The sequence below is a fragment of the Vipera ursinii genome (assembly GCF_947247035.1).
Source record: "Vipera ursinii genome assembly, chromosome: 3".
NCBI classification, from domain to species: domain Eukaryota; kingdom Metazoa; phylum Chordata; class Lepidosauria; order Squamata; family Viperidae; genus Vipera; species Vipera ursinii.
Window position 1 is genome coordinate 83,836,114 of NC_139516.1, and position 25,135 is coordinate 83,861,248.

At 39.7% G+C, this 25,135-nt stretch overlaps 1 protein-coding gene across 1 annotated transcript in view; it reads left to right on the plus strand.

Annotated features, from left to right (window-relative positions):
- PLPPR5 (phospholipid phosphatase related 5) overlaps positions 1-25,135 on the plus strand; it is a gene marked incomplete at both ends in the record, with an annotated part of 81,212 nt that overhangs the window by 51,435 nt on the left and 4,642 nt on the right. The window contains 2 exons of the mRNA XM_083357625.1: positions 20,983-21,159; positions 21,853-21,972. Of these exons, the coding sequence (XP_083213751.1) occupies positions 20,983-21,159; positions 21,853-21,972 (297 nt within the window). The remainder of the gene's footprint in view (positions 1-20,982; positions 21,160-21,852; positions 21,973-25,135) is intronic.

Consider the following 25,135-nt stretch of genomic DNA (forward strand, 5'->3'; position numbering starts at 1 on the left):
AAAGCAATAAAGAGCATGTGCTAGCTTTTATGGCTCTCTGTTCAAAGATTCATATAAACACCATATATTAAAAGATACATTAAAACACATTTATTAGAGAAAGTTATACAGGGAAATGAAACTTATACGTGACAACAGATGTGGATTTTGTAGAGTTAAAACACATTTATTAGAAAAAGTTATATAGGGAAATGAAAATTACACATGACAACACATGTAGATTTTGTAGAGTTTTGAATTCCTTTTAAAGAAATAATATGCAGACCATGTAATGGAAGGAATACCATAGTAACTGTGACGTTAACATGAAATACATTTAGAATGATCCGTATGCTTTTTTTTTAAAAAAAAACAAGTTTTATTGGTTTTTCAGTTAAAATCTACAAATTTAGAAAGCATCATGATGACTGGGTAATCAGAGATTCAGTAACAGAGTTTTCAGTACATAATTCAGGTTACATTATCAAAACATCCTTCTCAATTTCCCTGAACATTTCATACAACCAGTTTAAACTAATAAATTTCTAGAAATAGCATGGTCAGTTGAAAAATTTGTCAATTCAATTTCATTGAGATATATCTATGTCCTGTTATTAAAGTTTACCTAATTTTAATTTATATTATATTATTCAAATTTAGCCTTTAACATCCCAAATAATATTCACAACCCAAATTTTCCTTATTTCATTACAGCAAAAACTATAGCATCTAACATGTACACAGTGGCTGAGTAGCTATGTTCTACCTAATAAACATTGTTTCACATCCTAATACATCACATGTTACTGACAGGACCACAGCCTATGTTTATCTACAACTATTTATACACAACCAGATTCTGTTTTAAATTTTAGCTAATTCTTAATTCTTAAATAGAATAATCAAGCATCTTTTAACATCAAACGTGGGATCTATAAACCAAATTTCCATTATGTCAGTGCACAAATTATAATGTCTAAAATAAGCCTAATAGATACATAAACACATTCTAGTTCTATCTCATAAACATTTTCTATTTTAGGTCCTGATAGTTCACTGATTGCTAAAAGGATAACTAATGGTTCTCTAAGAACTCACTTTTTTAAATCTAACTCTGGCTTTTTTTTTTTTTTTTGCCAGTCAGGTTTCCAGACCAAGTCCTTTGAATTGCCAGATAGGTCTCCCTTCGCTCCAATACATATTATTTGAATTGAAGGAGGCCATCTAGCCATCAGTGGGCCACAAAAACCAAACCATTTGTAATCATTATGTTGTTGCCCTGTTAGTTCTAGTCTCTGTATTTGCTCTAAAAACTTTTATCTTCAGTTCGGTCTGGATTCCTCTTCTGTCTGGGTTCATCTGCTTTAAATAGAGAGTCTTATCCAATTTTGTAATTAATGCTTGGCTATCCAGGCTTTCAGGAAACTGTCTTTGTTGATCTTCCACGTCCTCTATGTTAACATCACTATCTTGCACATTAAGTTTTCCCATAGTATGTTGTTGGTCCTTAAGGTTATTTGCCATAGTGATAGTTCCTTGTACTTTTAAAGTTGTCGGTTCTTTGGACAGTTGGTGCTTATATTCCTCTGTCTCAATAGTAATATCTTCCAATTTTATTATATTCTGAAGTGTAAATTCTTTAGTTGCAGTCTGGGTTTCAATTTGTGACTTAAGGTTGGCATGTAAATTATTAAATCTGGAGATATACAACTCAGTGACTCTGTAGATCAGAGGTGTCAAACTGCTGGCCCGCGGGCCGGAGCATCACAGAAACCGCGCCCATCCCATTTTCGGCAGTGGGAAAAAGTTCCAATACGTCAGGCAACGTCACGTGACGTCGCGAGTTTGACATGCCTGCTGTAGATTGTTTCAAGTATAAGGTTATAGTCAAGCGAGGTTTGTGGCTGATCCTTCTCCATTTTGTAATAATGATAAATAGTCCTTGGTGGAGGCTATTTTTCAAACAAAGTCTAAGCCAAATTCAACTCCAGCTGTTCCAGGTTTTTATCTTAATGCCAAGGTTAGTCCAAAATATAAGCAAGCTTGTTTGCCAATAGTATTCACTAGATATCCCCAGAGTACTTCAAAACCTTTTCAGACATAGTCCATTTCTGTAAATATAGGAACTTTGGGCCAAAAGTAGAAAGGCAGTAAGTCCAATAAATCAGTATAATTTAATACAAGGCGTTTTCTTTTCTCTCCCAATGTAGACAGAGGCCGCTCTTAAGGAGGGTGGGGAAAAGAAATCCCTTCCCACTCTCCTCTCAGGGGGAAGCAAATTTGAGACGCTTTTGGCAGGGAAAGTAGACAATTAGGAAAACAAGAAGGCAATTCTCACCCAGTTTTCAAGTGCTTTCAAGTCCTTTGTTGTGCTTTTGGCTTCGGCACGAAACGGCTAAATGATGGGCCATGGGACTGGCCAATCCTTTCTTCTTTGGTTCAAAGAGTAGCTCCAAGTCGACGGGAGGGCCGCCGCCCTTCTACCGCTGACTGGAGAGACCTCTCCCCTGCTCATCGCCCCTCTAGGGTAACTTTTGACCCCTTGATAGGGGCCCCCGATGAAGAAATCCAGGCGACACGAGGAGTGATTCCCTCGCGTCTCTGGGAGCACCGAAAATTCGGAACCGGAAGCCTCATATGCTTTTTCATATCTAGATATAAAATGTTTTTTCCCCTTTGAGAGGGAGAATAAAAACAAAACTATTTTGACTTGATAATTCCAGACAAGAAATAAAATAAAATCAACAGCTAATGCCCCATTAAAATTAAAGATAATTTCTAATATTTTAACAAAGAAAGAATAGTTGGGTCTTAGAATTCTTTTTATACTTATCAATAGTGCAACCAGAATTATTTGGGATCTCTGATACAGAGATATTTATAATATGAAAAAAATAACTATCCTGTATCCATAAACAATGGATAATATTCATCCCTACTTGCATCACAAAACCATCTTAATTTGCAACACATTGTGAAGTTGGAAGTCCATTTATTGTACATTGTGATGTAGCCATGTCATGATTTACCACTTCACTTAGTTCATCATGATCCAAGGCTTTCTGCCTAAGGCAGGACTAGAATTCAACAGTCTCCCATTTTTTAGCCTGATGCCTTAATTACTACACCAAATATAGCATCCTTAGTAGATGGTTAAAAATGTGTGTAATTATACCTCTCATGCCAGTTAGTGTTGCAACTCAACCCCAAACTATAGATACATGACTAACAAATTGTCTTTTAAGAGGTACTTTCAGAAGTGTATTGCTTCCTTAGCCCAAATAAATTGAAATCTCTGTAGTAGATTATTACAATTCTACTTTTGTTTTACACAACTAGATTCTTCCTGCTCAGTTGTTCTTAATCTAGAGAAGAGAGCTGTACTGAAAGCTATGTAAATGTAATCCATATATATACATATACATATACATATACATATACATATACATATACATATGTGTGTGTGTGTGTGTGTGTGTGTGTGTGTGTGTGTGTGTGTGTGTATATATATATATATATATATATATATATATATATATATATATATATATATATATATGTAGATCTAGAGTCTCGGGTTTCTTCCCACGTTCCTTTCATCTTCAGAAAGTTGTGGCGACGTTTCGACGAAATCCCATCCGTCATCATCAGGCCGGAGTGTTCCTCCTGCTGCTTTCAGGAGCAATGCGTGGTCTGTCTGTTCCTTTCCTTCCAACTGCCGGTGGGGCTGTGTTCTGAGGCGTGGCTGTCTTCTGATTGGGTGGATGCGTGGTTGTCTTCTGATTGGTTGGAGGCGTGGCTGTCTTCTGGTTGGGTGGGGTGTGTTCTGAATGGGTGGGGTTTTTTGTTGTGTTGTAATATCCTGAGTGTTGTGATTTGGTGTCCTGAGGAGTGGGCTGTGTAGTGGCCGCCAGAGCTTTGGTTTGGCTCCGAGTTCGAGGACCTGCTATGTATCTCTGGTATGGGTCAGTCAGGTTCGTGTGTGCGTTCTTCTGTTTGGGTGATGGCAGAAACAGAGACCATTCAGAACACACCCCACCCAACCAGAAGACAGCCACGCCTCCAACCAATCAGAAGACAACCACGCATCCACCCAATCAGAAGACAGCCACGCCTCAGAACACAGCCCCACCGGCAGTTGGAAGGAAAGGAACAGACAGACCACGCATTGCTCCTGAAAGCAGCAGGAGGAACACTCCGGCCTGATGATGACGGATGGGATTTCGTCGAAACGTCGCCACAACTTTCTGAAGATGAAAGGAACGCGGGAAGAAACCCGAGACTCTAGATCTACACATACAGACACCCGCGAGAATCTACAAAAACATATATATATGGTCCCTTGCTGTTTCCAGACAACCTTGTGGAGCTAAGACTGAATGTGTTTCAGCATAGATGGCTACCACGAAATTGTACATTGGCTCCCAGCCGGCCTGGGCAAGGGCCAAGGCAGCAGGGGCTGTTCCCTTACTGTTTCCAGGATGGCTTCGTGGGCCACATGAAACCACTTCACGGGCCGCATCTGGCCCCAGGCCTTGTGTTTGACATGTCTGTTGTAAGGAAACCTCTGCAAGAAAACAACCAAGCTCAGAGAGTAGCAAGGAATCCACAGTTTCCAACTGTGGAAACTCTCTGATGCTATTAGCATGCGAATAATACATATATAATTGGGAATAGATTTGTTTCTTGGTTATGAATTTCAACATGATGCATTATCCAAAATGGATGGAACAAAGTTTTGCTTCCACACCGTACTTTTGAATCCAGAAAGATTTCTAAGTTCCTTTATTTTATACCTATATAGCTCTTTACTCAGATCAGCAAATATCTACCTTTAAGTGTTTCCACCTTATCCGAATTAAACTGTCATCTTGATATAAATCAGGGCTGGGTGAAATACACTCCTATCAGCCCTTGCAGTGACAGTGGTGAGAGGTAGTAAGAGTTATAGTCCAATAAAATCTATCTGCTCCTGATGTAGATAAGGTTACTGGCATGTCACGTCTGCCTGACTATTAGTGACTCCGGGCAGCTTACAGTTGAAAAGGGAAAGGAAAGAAAAGTACAAAAAAACAGAGAAGAAACCTTGAGCAACCCAAATGTATAAAGAAAGAAAAATGCATCACCCTGTCACAAAGTCTTGGGAGAATAGCCATGTCTTTAATAGCTTCCTGAACATCAAGAGCTCCTGTCCCCCCAAGTGTTTTTACTTCATTGAAGAGAATATCGAGCAGTGCAGTCATTAAATAAACAGCATTAATTTCTGTACAGTGCTGCCCATAGAACTAAAGTCTTACTATGCTACAAAGGCTTTTATCCTGTCAACTCATTTTCCTTACCCTTGGCAGTTCTTAAGGAAGAATGTTATAGTGAAAATATTTCCCCTTTTGTGACATCAGGTAAACATAAAAATGGAAGATGAGTCAGATCTAATAAAGCAACTTTGTCATACGTTCTTTCGTAATATTACCCCCTCTTATAAATTAATTGTTCCAAATTTTACAAAGGTGGAGACAGGATAAAGTGGCAGGCATTTTTTTTACATTATTTTTGTGGTCATATATTTTCTAATGTTTAGGAAGACTGGAATGATGAAATAGTTATTTAATTCATGTGATTTTTTAAAAAAAATGTGTATTTGGCTTTGTGGGACTACTAGAAAGCTAGATAAAGATACATATTTATTTTATTAAAACTATTTACATGGCTGATCATCTCTCATAGTAAGAATAGGTAGCATACAAAATTAAACATTGGTTAAAACAATTGCCCAAGATCAACAAACAAAATCGTACTAGCTATCAGAGTTGGTTAACTTCCTCACTCAAATGCCTGGGCAAAAAGCCAGGTTTTCAGTGCCCTACGAAAAGCAAAGAAGGTTTGCGGTCTTCTGGATCTCCAGTGGAATGCTGTTCTAGTAAAAAAGTGCTGCAACTTACAAAAAATGGTCTGTTTAAATTATAGGAAGCTGGATGAGGCTAGCTGATAGTCCTTCACGTGTAGGGAGAGAAGAATGACATGGTCATAATTTTTCCTAGGCTGCCAGGAACACTGTGGAGAGAATAGGAAACTTGATTGATGTGAGTTGAAGCAGGTATGGTGTGCCTTGTCTCCTAACCTTTTAAGAGAACTTGAAATTTGCTAGAATCCAGAACTGCATAAAAGGAACTGTTTCTTGGATGAGCTTGGGAGACCTGGCAGTGGACTCCTGCTGAGGCTTAAAATTTGGCCAGAAACTTTTTCACTCTAGGTAATCTCTCAGCTGTTATGGGCGAGTCACCCAGAAGCCCTTTGGACGATGAGTGTGATAGTGGTGAAAATAAATGTCAGGGAGAAAATAAAAAACTCCCTATCAGAGGGTGATGAACCGTGGTTCATTTGATGCATGATGAGCATCAGGTAAAAATAAACCCCGAAGCATATATTCTACTATAAAACTTTTAATTAAAGAAACTTATAAAAGCAAAGAAAGACTCATGACTACATGTCTATCTCACCAGACAGCACAAAGAGAGGAGAGAAGTAAACGTTTTGTGGCTGGACATGTGCACATCATAGTAGATCCAGACATGAAACCAAAACATGGCTGGACATGTGACAATCATCTCGGTTACAATGATAAGAGTACAATACAGCTGGCAGAAAAACAGAGTGAGACGTGCTGAGCTGACAAAACAGAAAAAATGCAGTGACAATAAATACATACCTTTTTCTCTTCCCTGCCCAGGCTTTTGTCTGTATTTGCCACAAAGCTATATCAGTTTCAAATGAAGAGAGGTGTTGTTATGTACTGGGCTTTTTGAGGGAATACCATGTGGGTTGCTGGAGCAGCTAACGGCTCTCCAGCAACCCAGACTACAAGTCTCCTGTGCTGCAATTGGCTATCCCCAGGCGGCAATGGTTGATTCAAACCTATTGGCTGCCACCTAGGGGCTAGACTATATATTGCGGCTGGTTGCAGCCATTTCCCTCAGTACGGTCACAGCACGAAATAAACTATGAGTTATTTGTACTCTGTTCGTGTCTTCATTCCTGCGTCAAAGAACCGCTATTTAACAGTGGCGACAAAGGTGGGATCCTGCTTCACTGACTAAAGAGCTGAAGTCTACGAGGGAAAGGCAGCGCACGCCGGAGGGAAGAGGCATTCCCCCCCCTTTCAAAGTAGGCTAGCAAGCTACGCTAGCGACCTCTTGCTCAGTGGACTCATTCCCTAAGCCTGGAAGCAGGATCCTGAAGAACGCAGGAACAAGCAAGAAGAATGCCGAAAGTCGGAAAACTGTGAGAATTCGATGTGAAACACCCGGAGGAATAGCCTTCATATTTATCGCAAGTAGAAAACTATCTCAGAGCCAATCAGATAGTGGAAGAAGGACTGAAGGCCGCAACGCTACTCTGTGTGTGCGGCCCAACGACCTTTGATTTAGCTGAGAACCTTTTCGTGCCAGCACCAATCGAAGCGGTCTCCTATGTAGATCTCAAAAAGAAGCTATCCGGGCACTTCCAGCCTAAGATGTCTGAAATAGCTTGAGTGCCTTTGTCCTTCTTAACTGTTTCTGGCATCTGTTCTAACTCTTAAAGTTTTAAAATATCTTAGCATATTGTTTTTATTAATAATAGATTCTCCCCTTTTTTGTGACTTCTTAATGTGGGTGGCTGCTGCTATGGTAACTCTGACATTTTTTGCCTGCTAATCAGCCTTTCCCAACAGCTTAGGTGTTGCCTATTTATGAAACTTTATTATTATTTCTCATTAGCCTTCCTCACCTGATAACCTCAGTTTTCTTTAGTCAATCCAATATAGTGGCCAGGTTTGCTGAGATTCTCGGCAGCTATAGGCCAAGATATCTGGAGGCTACATACTAAAGCAGGGATGTCAAACTGCCGGCCCATGGGCCAGATGCATCACGACGAAACCGCGCCCTCCCCATTCCCGGCAATGGGGAAAAAGTTGCGATACGTCGCATGATGTCATGTGATGTCATGAGTTTGACATGCCTGTACTAAAGGATATTTTAACCTGTTTTAACCAAGTACTTCTTAGAAAAGATGGAACTGTTGTTCACATTTTGGTTACTTCTCTAAATAACACTCTAAATCTCTTTTTCCCCCACTAAGTTAATACTGACAAAATACAGTGGCACAGTGGTTAAAGTACAGTATTGCAGACAAACTCTGCCCACAGCCTTCAGCTTGATCCTGACAGGGCTCAAGATTGACTCAGCCTTCTATCCTTCCACTGTTGGTAAAATGAAGAGCCAGATTGCTGGAGGCAATATGCAGATAATGCTTCTACCTTATAAACTGCCCAGAGAGCGTGTAAAGCTCCATGGAGCGGTATATAAATGCTATTGCTATATGAATTTTGCCTTCATCAAATCTGACTTAGATCAGCCTTTGAATTCCCCCCCACCCCCTAATGTCTCTTATCAAGATTTTCATCCCAATCACACTCTCTTAAATTTGAATGATCTTATCCTGACAATGCAGTTTGGTAATTTGAGGTTTTGCAGATGTTCTAGTTGTCCAATAAGATCCACATAACAAGCATCCTTCCCACCCACCTACCCTTTTACACGCAAATCCATTGCATACTTTACAATTGTTTCTGCAGCAAGAAAAGTGGGTGAATTAAATGGAAAGCTTAAATGGATAAGAGGAAGGAAGTGAAGACTCTCAGGAAGTGATCAGTTCACACCTGTGGCAAAAGGAAAAAAAATATTGAAAGAAGAAAGAGCGATCAAGAAATGATCAAATACCTATTTTCGTTTTGTAGCCCAGATCTGGTAACATTATTATTTTATTTATTTTTATTTTATTTTATTTCCATTTATATCCCGCCCTTCTCCGAAGACTCAGGGCAGCTTACAAGCTTAGCAGTAGCCTTCATTCTATGTATATGCCTGCTTGTTAGGGCTTTCACACACCCCCTAAGCGGCATTATTACAAAGTCAGCTTATTGCCCCCAACAATCTGGGTCCTCATTTTACCTACATCGGAAGGATGGAAGGCTGAGTCAACCTTGAGCCTGGTGGGACTTGAACCTGCACTAATTGCAGGCAGCTGGTGTTACTTAAGGAGGCATTAGCCCACTGCTCCACCAAGGCTATGAGGACAGACACACCAAGCAAGAGGTCCAGAGAGCGTAATGACATGTGGCTATAACCCTGGGAGAAAGGGAGAAGAAATGCAGCCAAGGAGATGGTCGAATAAAAGACAACTTAGCCCACAATAGGAATGCGGATGTGTCAGTCAGCTCAGAGGGGACCCTCCCTAGTTTTTTTTTGGGCTGTAAAAGGAACAGAGGGAGAAATGTATTTTCAGACTTGCAAGATTTTGTTAACTTTACAATCAAGTGGAATTCTGGCTGGGCTTCCGCTCTATTTTGCAAGGCTGTCAGAGGGATACCTAAAAGTCTTGCTCCCAAATTCCCTGCAGACTCACAAGAGAAGTAAAGTAGATGGGGCATGAGCCTGAAGAGGCATAACCTGGTCTATTTCTAGTGGCTTTGCTTCTATTCTGAAACTTGATTTATTATGGTTGGTCACATAGTCAGCAAAATACTTCCATTTCTTCCCCATCTGTTTGCCAGGAATTGAGAGGGCAGAAGTCTTCTCCAGCACCATAGTTCAAAGGCCTCAATTCTTTGGCACTCAGCCTTTCTTATGGTCCAACTTTCACTGCCATACATTGCAACTGGGAAGACCATAGCCTTGACTATACGTACTTTTGTTGACAGGGTGATGTCTCTGCTTTTTAGTGTGCTGTCTAGATTTGCCATGGCTTTCCTCCCGAGGAGCAAGCGTCTTTTAATTTCTTGGCTACTGTCCCCATCTGCAGTGATTTTGGAGCCCAGAAAAATAAAATCTGTCACTACCTCCATTTCTTCCCCATCTGTTTGCCAGGAATTGAGAGGGTCGGATGCCATGATCTTGGTTTTCTTATGATAAGTTTCAACCCAACTTTTGCACTATCCTTCTTCACTCGCAACAAGAGGCTTTTTAGTTCCTCCTCACTTTCTGCCATTAGAGTGGTATCATCTGCATATCTTAGGTTGTTGATATTTCTCCCGGCAATCTTAATTCCAACTTTTGATTCATCTAGCTCTGCATATAAGTTAAATAGGCAGGGCGACAGTATACAGCCTTGCGGGACTCCTTTCCCAATTTTGAATCAATCAGTGGGGAGGAAAGCAATGTCAAATCTAGACAGCACACTGAAAAGCAGAGACATCACCCTGTCAACAAAAGTGCATATAGTCAAGGCTATGGTCTTCCCAGTTGCAATGTATGGCAGTGAAAGTTGGACCATAAGAAAGGCTGAGCGCCAAAGAATTGAGGCCTTTGAACTATGGTGCTGGAGAAGACTCCTGCAAGTCCCTTGGACTGCAAGGCGATCAAACCGGTCAGTCCTAGAGGAGATCAACCCTGACTGTTCTTTAGAAGGCCAGATCCTGAAGCTAAAACTCAAATACTTTGGCCACCTAATGAGAAGGAAGGACTCACTGGAGAAGAGCCTAATGCTGGGAAAGATTGAGGGCAAGAGAAGGAGACGACAGAGAATGAGGTGGCTGGATGGAGTCACTGAAGCAGTAGGCGTGAGCTTAGATGGACTCCAGAAGATGGTAGAGGACAGGAAGGCCTGGAGGAACGTTGTCCATAGGGTCGCGATGGGTCGGACACGACTTCACAACTAACAACAACAACAACTTACTTGCATCTGATATTAACATGCCTGATCTTATTTTTCAACTTGTTCTTTCATTCTGGTGATGCACTGTTTGGCTTTTTTTTTTCTTTGTTGATTTGATATATAGTTTTGGCATTTTTTAATACTTGTACAAGCTTCTTTGTAACAAGCTGCAATGCAGGCAACCTTATTCTATTGCATTTGTGCAATTTTAAATGCTCAGTTATTCTTTATGTCAATTCCTGTTTTTTTGTTAGAGAACTTTGTTTTTTCTAAGGAGGAGGCGGAGGAGATGGTAACCTGGTTAATTACAGTTACACAATTGTTTGAGCTACATTTTGCATTCCTGTAAATATCTTACTTATAAAAACATCTGTAACACTGGGTATAAACAATAAATAAATAATGCAAAAGTTAAACATCTCCCTCTCATGAATCTATGAATAAATAAAAGACCAATCAATCATTTAAGTCATGAGCACATGACTATGGAATTAGAAAGTGTGGCTGTATTACAAATCCATTAAGATTATTTGATACATCAATATTTGTATATGAAAATTAATTCAGATTAGTTTTTATATATTTATAATGTTGTAAACATGTTTTATTGGCTAGATTCCTTCCTTCCTTCCTTCCTTCCTTCCTTCCTTCCTTCCTTCCTTCCTTCCTTCCTTCCTTCCTTCCTTCCTTCCTTCCTTCCTTCTCAATGGTTCAAAAACATTGATATCTCCCTCTTTTCTCAAAACAACCTTGTAGATTAGGTGAGAGACAAATAGTCACCAAGACCATTAGCAATCTTTTTTTTAAAAAGTTATTCATTAGGGATTAGAACCTGGGTTTTATAGTTCTAATGTAATACTCTAATCATAATATAGAAATATTATTTATTTTAATAATGTTTTTCTTGAGACCCAGTTTGGCGTAGCAGTTAAAGCTAGAAACCTGGAACATGAAGCCAGCTATATGACCTTAGGCCTGCCACTCTCAGCCCTTGGAAGGAGACAGTGGCAAACCATTTCTGAAACCCCTTGCCAAGAAAACTGCAAGGAGCAGTCTTGGCAGTTGCTAGGAGTAAAGCACTGACTCACAAGCACAAATTAAGCTGGATTTGGCAGCTGAGAATTGTCAACTGGAAATAGTTGCTGTGCTTGACAGTGAGAAATCAAAATCTACCCAAAATATTACTTGTATGGATATGGAAGTAGATTCATTTATCCTATATAAAATAACTACATAATTATAATATCTCTTAGTATTTTAATATATGTTCTGACAAACAGCCCAAATATTGAAGTTAAATTCTCATCAGAATAAGCCACTGCAGAAAAGATTAGAGCTAAAGAAGAGAAACCACCCTCTGGACATCCAATGCATGACATTTCTAACAGTGGCATTGACACTGTATCTTGGTTCAGCTGTGTACAGTTAGAGATAAGCTTGCTTTGATTTTGCCTTCCTATCTAATCTGGGCTCCAGGAAGCCATTCCTTCATCCATATAGAGAGACATAGATATTCTACCCTATAGACCACAGCCAAGAGCCAGTTTGGTGTACTGGTGAAGGCGTCAGGCCAGAAACAAGGAGACTGTGAGTTCTGGTCCCACCTTATGAATGAAACCAGCTGGGTAACCTTGGACCTGTCATTCAGGAAAACTACAGGGACTTGTCCAGGCAGTCATCAGGAGTAAACAATCATTCAAAGGCACATTACATAATACAGGGGTCTTCATATTTGGCCCTTTTATGACTTGTGGACTTCAACTCCCAGAATTTCTCAGCCAGGCACCCTGGCTGAGGAATTCTGGGAGTTGAAGTCCACAAGTTATAAAAGGGCCAAGTCTGAAGACCCCTGACATAATGTGTCAGTAATGAAAAATTGGTGGGAAAATATAGTTGAAAAAGTAGTTGAAAATGTGCAGATTCAAATATGTTGGGATTTCTGAATATAGACTGATAAAGTCTTGGATCCCAACACAGCAGATATAACTGGTTGTAAAGAAGAAAGTGTGGATAATTGATGTAGCAATACCAGGAGATGGTAGAAGACAAAGAATTGTAGAAGATCCAGAAGTATCAACATCTGAAAATTGAAATTGAAAGATTATGGCATAAACTGGCCATAAACTGGTCCAAGTGGTTATCTGCACACTTGGTGCTACACCGGAAAATGTAGGATGGCACTTAGAAAATCGGAACATCGACCAAATTTCCATCTCTTGATTACAAAGGGACAAACTGTTAGGATTTGCACATATACTACACCAATACAATTCTACGTTCCTACATCAAACTCAATCCAATTCAGAAGAGAACTGGAAAGGATCTCGGAGGACTTCTTAGTCTAATTCCTTGCTCAAGCATGGGGACCCTATACCATTTCAGACAAGTGGCTGTCCAGTCTCTTTAAAAACCTTTAATATGGGTACATCTTGATATTTGATATGCATACGACTCGACGCATATGAAGATCCAACACCAGCTAAAAAAAATGGCAGCTGCAATTTCCTGCAGCATGTGCTAAAGTAGAAGGTTAATCCAAAAGTTTTCAATTTTATTTTTACTCCTTTTCTAATCAATTTTAATTAAGAGCAACATTAACCTATATATTAGTAAGCTTTCCCAAGGATTTAATAAATTTTACAAAACCAAAAAGCTGACACATTTCTTTACTTTTCACGCCTTTAATCTCCTTTCCTCCCTTGAGAGATATTCTCTATTTATATATACAACAGTCAGTTGGCCGTCTCTCAAAAACATGAAAAAAAAGTATCAGGGATTTGTGTTGAGTGCTGAGATTTGGCAGCTGGAGCTGGGGCTGTTAGGTGCATGGCCCTTTCTTACACAAATATAAAGTTGGGTTGTAGTGTTGAAGGGACCCAGCTAGAAACTGGGTGACCATGAGTTCTAGTCCTTCCTTGGACACAAAACCAGCTAGTGACCTTGGGATAGTCCAGGGGTAGGCAACCTTGGCTCTTTTATGACTCGTGGACTTCAACTCCCAGAATTCCTGAGCCAGCCATGCTGAGGGAAAAGGGAGAGGTTTCCAAGCTGAGCCATGGTGGCTCAGGAATTCTGGGAGTTGAAGTCCACGAATCATGAAAGAGCCAAAGCTGCCTACCCCTGGGATAGTCGTTCCTCTCAGCCTTGGGAAGGAGGCGATAGCAAATCACTTCTAAAAAAACCTTGCCAAGAAAACTGCAGGAACTTATTGAGGCAGTTGCCAGGTGTCAAAAACTGATCTGAAAGCGCAAATTAAAGTTGGATCTGGCATCTGAGAAGTGTCTTGACAGTTAAAAGTGCTTGACAGCAAAAAAGTGGTGCTTTCTGATCTTCCCTGGACCCAGTCATATTTTGAGTGCCTTTTTAAAAGCCCTCATTTTATCCTTACCTTTACTTTTAGTTTTAAATCGCTCCTTGTTTAAAATACTGTGTTATGATTAGGGTCAATTTTTTTAGGTTTAACGTACACTTCTAAGAAGTGTTACTCTGTGATGCTTTCCTTCTAAAAATTCATGGTATCACATTACTATTTTTTTTAATCAATTTTTCCAGCCTTGTAGGCTGTGGATCAGAATCAAATTCAAAAAAGACCAGCATCTTTTCTAAAGTGATGAACCAGGTGTCCATGAAAAGATCACAGAGAATTTAGTTTTGATCTGTTTAAATCTTCGTGCATTTGGAGGGAGAGTTGACAACAAAAGTGTTTTCAACGGTTTGTCTCTTTGGGAAATTTGTATATAAAAACAGGCACACAAAAATACAACGGATTGGTCTTTCTGTGAAAATAGGGTGGGATGCATTTGTTTTTCTGGGAGTTATCAGTATAGCTGGTGAACTATCAGGCATGAAAAAACTGGTCTGTGCATGGTCCAATTAAACTGATTTATTACTAAATGCCTACACACAGGAATCTTCTCAACTAACAGTTGGCAGCTGCTTGGAGTTAGATAAGGGTTAATGGAATTCAAAGGTGGGGGGGATTGGATATGATCTGCTTGTGGCTTCGTAAGGTAACTCTGATCCCAGGTTCTGCCACTCCTCCTCCTCCTACATGAACCTCATGATTTAAAGACGTATTTAAAAGGGAAAATAACCAAAGCATCTTTCTTTGTCATGTGAGCAAACCAAAAACCACCCCAAACCCTGAGAGTAAATCTGTTGATACACCCCAGAACTGGGAGAGAAAAAAATCTAAACAAAATGGAAAGAAGTCGCTTATAATGGAGCCCAGTTAACTAGCTGAAGTCTTTGGACATCTTCCTGCTCCAGTAAAGAGGTCCCCAACCTTTTGGACACCAGGGACCAGTTCCGTGGAGAGAGGTTTTTTCGCAGACCGGAGGATGCGTGGTTTTGTGTGCTGCCTGCATCTCGAGAATGGGCTTTGCTTGTTTGTGTGGACTGGTTGCTGGCATGCTGCGGCCCGGTACCGGTCCACGGACCAGGGGTTGGGGACCCCTGCTCCAGTGTTTTGTTCAGTTTATCATTTAACCAATGCTTTAGTCTGGCAATTTTAGACAGAATCAATGCATCTCATAACTAACCTAAATTTACCTCTTTTGATAGAAAAACAATTACTAGTTGCTGTGCCACAATAAGCAAAACGAATTATTCTTCTATCTAAAAAACCTATAAACTGAGAGGATGCTTAACCATAATTGTCTTTTTTTCTGAAAAAAGAAATTTGGCCCATCTAATCCAGAATGGCAAAAAGTTGCTGCCAAACTAGAAATCTTGACCGTTGCAGTTTAGCATAACTGATGGAGGGAGGTACTGGATATTGACAAAAATTTACTTGGATTACAACAATCATAACAAATTATTTGATAAAATGTAAAAATAAAGCCAATTTACTGTAGTTTTAAGGCATCAGGCTAGGAGACACAAGCCAGCTGGGTGACTTTGGGCCAGCCATTTTCTCTCAGCCCTAGGAACAAGGCAATAGCAAACCACTTCTGAAATACCTTGCCAAGAAAACTGCAGGGACTAAAAACCAAGCAGTCTCCAAGAATTGATTGAACAGAAGGGAAAGAAAGAGAGAGGAAGATTTGCACAGTTTTTTAACTGTGGTCACATAGATGACAGATGAACTGTGCTTAGAACAAGCATATAGAAATCAACTGCAATCGTAAATTAGATAAGAAGTATTAGATAAGAAACACACAGACTTTTGAGAGGTGACTATATTAGAGTGGACATAGAGTCGATGAATTGTTTATTACAGAGGTCCCCAACCTTTTGGGCACCAGGGACCGGTTCCATGGAGAAAGGTTTTTCCACGGACCGAAGGGTGCATGGTTTCGTGTGCTGCCTGCATCCCACAGATGGGGCTTTCCTTGTTTGTGCAGACCAGTTGCTGGCATGCCATGGCCAATCTGTGGACCAGGGGCTGGAGACCCCTGGTTTATTAGATGCATAGAAATAGATTTTTTTAATTGTGACAAAGCTGAAAAGTAGTTTGACTGTAGATAGGCAAATCTTTGCAGGTTGTTTTCTGCAGATTGCAGTCCAATCTACTGCACGCTGCTCTGTAGCAAGCCCTAGAGTAGAATTTAGTAGTGAGATAATAAGCCTTTGTAAGTGTAAAGAGCATCAGACAACTGTGGATAAGTCAGCAGCTAGAAAAGCATTTTCACAGGCTGTTGCTTTTTTTTTTTTTTTGTATTGGCTGGCAATTAACTCCTCTATTACTTCTACTGGAGAGTTCATTGAGTAACTAATCCACATTTATTTGTTCCCGCAATATTTTAAGGCGTGGACAAAACAATTCCTGAGCAATAGGGAACATGTATTAGCCAAGGGGTGTCAACTTTATACAGAGAACGTTTAAAATCAAAATTTATTTTCATGCTTGTTTACTTTGCTACAAGATACCATGGTGAACATTACTTAAAGTCTGGAGTAGTCTTAAATTCAGACCTTGAGCAATCCATGTGGTTTGAGAGTTTATTGGTAGACTAGCTGTTCAGGGAGATGAGAACCACATTCTTAACTCACCTGTATTCTAACCTAACCTGGCAGAAAGGGAATGTCTGCTGCAATTTGAACAGAAGAGATGAAAGGAGCTGTGAAGTGAAAATCACATTGCCTTCCAAATGAGGGGAGGAAGATGGAAGGGTGTGATTTAGGATGCAGTCTTTTTTTAACCACTGATTTATTCCGGCAATTTTAGGCAGACTTATTTTTGATAGCTTGCTGTTCATAAAAAGCTTTATTTCACAAGCAGGTGGTAAGCTTCAGCACTTTCAGAAAAGATACACCTAATTTTTCGCTCTTTCTCCCCCCTCCTTTTTAAGCAGAAATGTTATAAGCAGAATGATTAGGTGTCCTGCCCCTATAAGGGCCTGGAAATTAAACATTAGTTACCATTACCTGTCTCCTCCTCCTTCTTTTTCTCGTGAATACTGTATGTTTAAAGAGCCTTGCAATAAAGATAAAAATATTAAGGAAGTTTCCATTTTAGCTGTGAGTACTTTGCATAGGAAGCAATAATAAATTGCTCTAAGACTGGGTATAAGTATGTACATCACCTTTTCTCGAGCAAACCGGGAAGAAAGAAAGAGGTCTGAAATGAACATTAATGTGCCTCTATTGCTATGTCAAGCTTGCTATCTGGCTTACTAGCAAGTACTGTAGCTGTAATTTCAGGAGTGTGTTAAGAGTGATGTCAATCATGCCGCTGGAAAACCTTGATTCAGATTGCAGTTCTTAACAGATCAGGTCATTTCTCTTATCCCCTTGGCAAAACTGGTGGGCAACCATTTCTGGAGGGCAGAAATGGATATCACCTTTTATTGATTTTGCTATACTTTCTCTCCCTACATTGGCTTGAATGTTCCCGTCCATTTGGATTAGAGCATTTCCAGTTTGCTGCACATAACTTCAGCAAGGCATATCGGCCACTTAGTAGAGGAAGGATTACCTCTTCAACCAAACTAGTCTTACAGCACCTTTTTATCCTGAGTGGAAGAATAATATAATCCACAGGCCTTTGGCTTGAATAACCCAGGTATGGATGGTCTGAATTTGAATAGTTTGAATAGAATAGAGCTGGAAGGGATCTTGGAGGTCTTCTAGTCCAGCCCCCCACTTAAGCAGGAGAACCTATACCATCTTAGACAAGTGACTGTCTAGCCTCTTCTTAAAAATCTTCAGTGACGGAGCGCCCACGATTTCTGTTCCACTGGTTGATTGTCCTCACTGTCAGGAAGTTTCTCCTTAATTCCAGGTTGCTTCTCTCTTTGTTCAGTTTCCAACCATTGTTTTTTGTCCTGCCCTCTGGTGCTTTGGAGAATAGTTTGATGCCCTCTTCTTTGTGGTAGCCCCTCAAATACTGGAATACTGCTATCATGTCTCCCCTATTTCTTCTTTTTTTTAGACTAGCCAAACCCAAGTCCCATAACTGTTCTTCGTATGTTTTAGTCTCCAGGCCTTTGACAATCTTAGTTGCTCTTCTCTGAATTTTTTCCAAACTCTCAGCATCTTTTTTGTGATATGGTGACCAAAATTGGCTGCAGTATTAAGGGGTGTGGTCTCACTAGGGCTTTATAAAGCGGTACTAATACCTCGCGTGATCTTGATAGTTGAGGAGAAACTTGTTTTTTAACTACTGTTTTGCTTTCTAAGCAGCTTCCTTTTCAGTATGCTTGCTTTATTTTTTTTCTAATGGTGCAGTTCCATCATTTACCTGCTTTAACTAGTATACGCTGTTAGTAGTTTTGGCATATCAAGTTTATTCTTTTAATTATGAGGTGGTTATCTATTTGGTATTCCATTGTTCCCTTAAATATAGTTGCCTAAGTTTTTTTAAAAAAATATGTCTACTTTGTGTATATTCCTTTATTTCTGTTCCATGTTAGGTTTTAAGTGTGATATAAATATTGTTACTAAAAACATCTGCAATGCATCTGTAGCTTGTTTTCATTTTATCACATATAAAACTGGAACAACAGTGTCTTTCACTGGATTTTTATTAGAATTAAGCCAGTATCTGGGTATTTAAAAAATCATCAAAATCAAGAAAGAACAAATTTTGTACCTATGTTCCATCTGGTTACTGGAAACAGCAAACCACCAACATGTACCTCATAGTACTTTGCTATTTATTTTTAATTCTTGCCTACAGTGAACACATTTTGCCAAACAATAAAGAAAAGAGTTAAGTTCTAGTTTAATGGAATTCTGAGCATTCAATCTATTCCTTTCACTTTAAAGTGCAGCAGTGTTGGATGATGGCCATAAACTCTGACAAGATTGCTAGCTAGACTATGTCTTGCGAGATATTTAGCTAGCATAAATATTTTTATTTAACTGAACAATTTCAATCGCACTTGTCTGCACACAACATGGTTGCCTAATGTTAATTGCACCGAATGTACATGAAAACGCAAGTAAAAAAGTACCTTGCCTCTCCACTATTGATAAATGTGCCTCAAAGGTATTAGATACAAAAGCAGGATTAGTTTTTCTTGTTATTTGCAGAATTCCTTGTTAAGTTTATGCAGTCAAATTATTCAGGAGAATTATCTGTTTGTGTGGTATTATTTCGGCCAAGTACATAAATGAGCCCAGATAGCCATAATTCTAAATCTCTATGCACTGACAACTGTGCCACCAAATGCATTGTGGGAAGTGGGAGGAGTCTAACACAAATGAGGAATGTGATAACCATACAGGTGGTCCTTGAGTTATAACCATTCATTTAGTGACTTAAAAAAGTTTTTTTTTAAAAAAAAAAGCACTGGAAAAAGTGACTCAGTACTGTTTTTCAAACTTAGCAACTGTTGAAGCATCCCTGTTGTCACATTATCAAAATTTGGTCGCCTGGCAACCAGCATATGTTTATGAGGGTTGCAGTGTCCCAAGGTCACGTGACCATCTTTTGTAACATTCTGACAAGCAAAGTCAACAGGGAAGCCAGATTCACTTAACAACTAGTTCAGGGGTAGGCTACCTTGGCTCTTTTATGACTCGTGGACTTCAACTCCCAGAATTCCTGAGACAGCTGCTGGCTCAGGAATTCTGGGAGTTGAAGTCCACGAGTCATAAAAGAGCCAAGGTTGCCTACCCCTGAACTAGGTTAATAACTTAACAACTAGAGGGATTCACTTAACAACTGGTTTGGATTGTATTTGTGGCATACTGGCTGGCTATGTCAGAAATGACTGATATTTTGTTTACTGTTACCAAGTTACATGCAGGAAAGGGGACAGATAAGGTTCACAATTAGTCCATAGATTCTCTACCTTATTAAAATTGGAGACTGCTAGATTTGACAGGCCTGGCCATTTTCATCAAGTTTCTAACCGTTCCCTTTTTGGAGGGAACATTTTTTTTAATCCCATTTATATCCTGCCCTTCTCCGAAGACTCAGGGCAGTTTACAATCTAAGAAGCACAAATTAATGTGCTTCTCAACATTGTTGAGAAGGTGGCCAGGCTGCAGCAACAGAGGGCTCTGGAGATGACAAACCATCTGTAGCAGGGGTGTCAAACTGGCAGCCCATGGGCTGGATACATCATGTGCAGGCCACGCCCATCCTGGCTCCACAAAGGTAAAAAACATCGAGATATGTCATGATACATAGCGTGACATGATTGACTTTGACACCCGTGATCTAGACTCTTTCCAGTCAGATTTTAAATCAGGACATAGAATTGAGAAGGCTTTGGCTATATTTGCTACTGACCCCTGGTGGAAACCGGGATGGTATAGTGCAGGGGTAGGCAACCTTGGCTCTTTTATGAGTCGTGGACTTCAACTCCCAGAATTCCTGAGTCAGCAGTGGCTCAGGAATTCTGGGAGTTGTCCACAAGTCATAAAAGAGCCAAGGTTGCCTACCCCTGAATTAGGTTAATAACTTAATAATTAGAGGGATTCACTTAACAACTGTGGCAAAAAAGGTTATAAAATGGGGCAAAACCCAGTTAACAACTTTTTTTTGCTTATCAGCAGAAATTGTTGGGCTGAATTGTGTTTGTAAGTTGAGAATTACCTGTATCTGGTTTTCACTCATCATGGATTGTGTCCGTTTCTGAACGATTATTTATCACCGGTCTCAACCAGGGGGGTGGGGGTGGGGCCAAAAAAGCATAATTTTCAAGGTTGCAATTGATTTCAGTCCAAAAGCAGGATAGAAATCCAGTAAATTAATCAATAGCTTATTTGGATTCCTGGCATAAATGTTAATTTATATGATTTTTTTTAAAATCATTACTGCTCCAAAGTGGGGACAATTATTCAAATTCCTCAATAACTAGATGAAAACTGATGGGTATTGTGTTGCATTTATTTTTGTTTTTATTTTTTTATTCCTAGATGTACATCACCCACACAATAAAGGCTAGAGGGACCAGGCTGGCAAAACCAGTCCTTTGCTTGAGCATAATGTGTATGGCGTTTCTCGCTGGTATCAACAGAGTAGCAGAGTATCGAAATCACTGGTCAGATGTGATAGCAGGATTTCTAGTCGGTATTTCAATAGCTGTGTTTTTGGTATGTATAAGCTTCACATTTTTCTACCTGTTACATGTCTGACTGTTATGTAGGACCCACCATTTTATTAATCCATCAGAATATGGGCTATTTATTACGTCTTACCCAGCTAAAGTAATCGTATGGTATTGCGTTATTCCATCTATGAGCTTTTTAACTATTAGACTGTTCTATTCAGAGAGTAATTTTTAAAGAGCTCTTTTTATTACTGTCATTATCATTTCCATGTGAACATGGAATCTTTCTCTTGCAATTTTGATTCTATATTCAATGAGTTGTTTCTTTCCAGGATTATCAGTCCCTTGTTTATAAAATGACTTTCTCAGGCCTGAGAATCCAGAATTCCAGCATCATCAGTATCAGTTCTTCCACTGACACGTTTCTATTTTAATTTAATGATGTTCAGTTTTTAAGGTCACATTCTATCAAACTGCATCCTCTGCAATTATATTAGTTTGGAAATATCACCTAAGTATTTGAAAACTTTGTTTTAAGCACCAGGAATAACATGGCGAATTCCACTTCCACTATACTGGCTTTATAATTACCTAAAGTTACAGCGTATTAAATTACAACTTTTGGAGGGATGAATATATTTTGGAAACTGTATAGTTTAATTATACTGGTATTTCTGTCAAGACCCAGATATCATAATGGCTTCATAGTATCTTAAGAACTTTTTTCTCTTTCTAGGTGGTATGTGTGGTTAATAATTTTAGAGGTAGACAACCACAACATGAACAGTCACACTTGGACAATCTGGGACAGATGTCTATGATCAGCATCCCTCAGGTAGAACATTCTGTAGTAAAGGTAAGGTCTGTGGTGAATTGATAACTTTTCTGGTGAATCTGAGGTAGAATGGTTGCCTTGCTAACTTTTTGTAAGAGAAATGAATTTTTAAGTCCACATCATAAACTATGGTGATCTGGAGACTAGGAACGCTTTTGTATCTTCTCAAGGATTGTAGGAGGCCATGAGGAAAATGCAGTATAAAGAAAAAAGGCTAAATTTGTATTGTGCTGTTAAAACAGTTTGTCAGAAGAGGCGGCCTTCTTTCTCTCACAACATCATGACGTCGGCACGGAAACATTCTCTTCAGTTAATTAATTTAATGCCAATTAAAAATTTTTAGTGTGTCCAAACTTTTCAGTTCAAGGGGATACATTAGTTGCCCAGTGATGATTTTGTGGCTGTACAAAAGACTGCATATACAAATGTACTTTTTATATGCGTCTAATTGTTCAAATGACATGGAACCTAGGTGGAAAGGACTGATAAGTAAATTGATGTTATTTTATCACAAACTGGACATAAAGACTGTTTCTTTAACTTGTTTCCCTTTATCCTTAAATTTACATTAAATATACTGAGGTGTGCCCTAAAACATCCTAGCTGTGCGTTTTTATCTTGAAGGCTTCTGTTTGAGCAGTGTTTGCAGGAGGCTATTTGCATAAAATTAATGATTGCTTTGGACACTAATATGCACTTTGGGGTTTTTTTGTTTTTGTTTTTTACCCCAAATGTCCCTTGCCATTTGACAGACTTGAGTGGTTGTTACACAGTAGGATGTGGACATCTTGCATGAATGCCTGAGATTGCTTGTGTGTATATTGAGCTTGTTCAGTCTAGTGGTTAAGGCGCCGGCCTAGAAACCAAGAGGGTATATATGTTCTAATCCCATCTTAGCTATGAAAAACTGGCTGGGTGACTTTGGGCCAGTCACTCTCTCTCAGCCCAACCCACCTCACAAGGTTGTTGCTGCAGGGAAAATAAGAGGAAGAAAGATATTAGGTATGTTCACCACTTAACTAAGTAAATTTTATTTATTTATTTATTTTAATTCCATTTATATCCCGCCCTTCTCCGAACACTCAGGGCGGCTTACAAGCTTAGCAGTAATAATAATAATAAATAATAAATAAGGTGGGAAATGGGTAAATCAGTGGCATAGGGCTGGGATGTTAGAGATATTTCTTGATTTTCTTTTCTCCTTAAGGTAACCCCCTCAGTCTGGTTTACCTAAAAACTATGGTAATTACAGCAGAGTGTGAAATGTTGTTAAAGTCTTTATTCTATTCAGTTTCATCTCAGAAATCAACCTGTTTCACCATCTCATTTGCTCAAGCAAGCATCTGGTTGATGGGTGTATCTTTTTGTATAATCCGTTCTGTTAGCTTCCTATGAGATGTCAAAATAAAGGATTTTGTTTGCCCAAATTAACATTGCAGGGCAGCTAAATGTTCATTGTTTAAAAAATGCATGAATAAGAGGAACCAATTCATAGTCTGCTTTCCCTACGTAGGCATCATTACATCAGACACTTTATCCAGAATCCAGGTCAATCCAATTCTGTTGTTGCTATTATTTTTATTATTACTTCTTTAGGTTGCTATCTCACATTTCTCCTAGGATCTCAATAGTGGTACATGTAACATTGACTCCTCCAAATTTTCCCTATAACAATCCTTAGTGTAGGTTAGGCTGAGAGATAGGCATTGGATCAAAGTAATCAGTGAGCTTCTATGGATGAAAGTGGATTCAAACTTGGTTTTTCTCAACCTCCTAGAGACAGGGTTCTTGTCAAGCACCAGGGAAATCAGGAGATTCAGGCAGTTCAAATGAGTATAACGATTTATTGCAAGGTTAAGCTTTCTGCAAGAATCTCAACAACTGGCCTTTAAGGGAAATAAGCGGAAATAAGAAAGGCATTTAAGGTGGGCTGGACTTAGATATGTTGTGGGCACACAGGGACTTATGACATGTTTGACCCCTCCCTCGGGCTCAGCCTGCTCATCTCCTTATAGTTCTTCCATCTTTGATTCTGGAGGGGGTTGCACTGCCCCCAGACGTGTGCTATGCAGGCTAAGGTTCCTCCTGCTGAAAGAGCAGGTGGCAATTGTGACTAGGAGAGCCTTTACACACCTTTGGGTGGTACGCCAGTTTTGCCCATAACTGGACCGGGAGGCCCTGCTCACAATAACTCATGCCCTTGTAACCCTTGGTTTAGGAGTCTAAATGAGATTGCCCTTGCAGGTCATTTGGAAACTTCAACTGGTTCAGAATGCAGCGGTGCTTGTAGTAAATGGTGCCAGATACACCGCACATGTAATATTTTTATTTTATTTTTATATTTTTAATTCCATTTATATCCCGCCCTTCTCTGAAGACTCAGGGCGGCTTACAAGCTTAGCAGTAGCCTTCATTCTATGTATATGCCTGCTTATTAGGGCTTTCACACACACCCCAAGTGGCATTATTACAAAGTCAGCTTAATTGCCCCCAACAATCTGGGTCCTCATTTTACCTACCTCGGAAGGATGGAAGGCTGAGTCAACCTTGAGCCTGGTGGGACTCGAACCTGCACTAATTGCAGGCAGCTGGTGTTACTTAAGGAGGCATTAGCCCACTGCTCCACCAAGGCTCTTGTACCACTTCTGTGTGAGCTGCATTGGTTACTCGTGTGTTTCTGGATACAGTTCAAACTTCTGGTGGTTACCTTTAAAGCCCTCATGGCTTTGGATCAGGGTACCTGAGAGATCACCTTTTTTCCAAGAGTCTCTACCTAACTGAGCAGAATAATGGGAATGCTGCAGAACCCATCAGCCAAAAAGTGTCAGCTGAGAGGGACCAGAAAATGAGCTTTTCCTGCAGTGCCCTTGCTCCATGGACGATCCTCCCTTCAGAGATTGGCCAAGTACCTTGCTCCTATGTATATTTATTTATTTATTTATAATGAGACTTGTATGCCGCCCTATCTCCCGAAGGACTCAGGGCGGCTAACAATAAAATACAAATGAATACAAATATTAAAAAAGAATTAAATTGTGTCAAAGTCCCACTAAAACCAATAAAAACATTTAAAATCATAATTAAAAACCCCATTGTCATCAGTCCAGGTCGGCCTGTTGGAAAAGATATGTCTTAAGGTCACGGCGAAAGGACCGAAGGTCTGGGGCCATCCGGAGCACCCGGG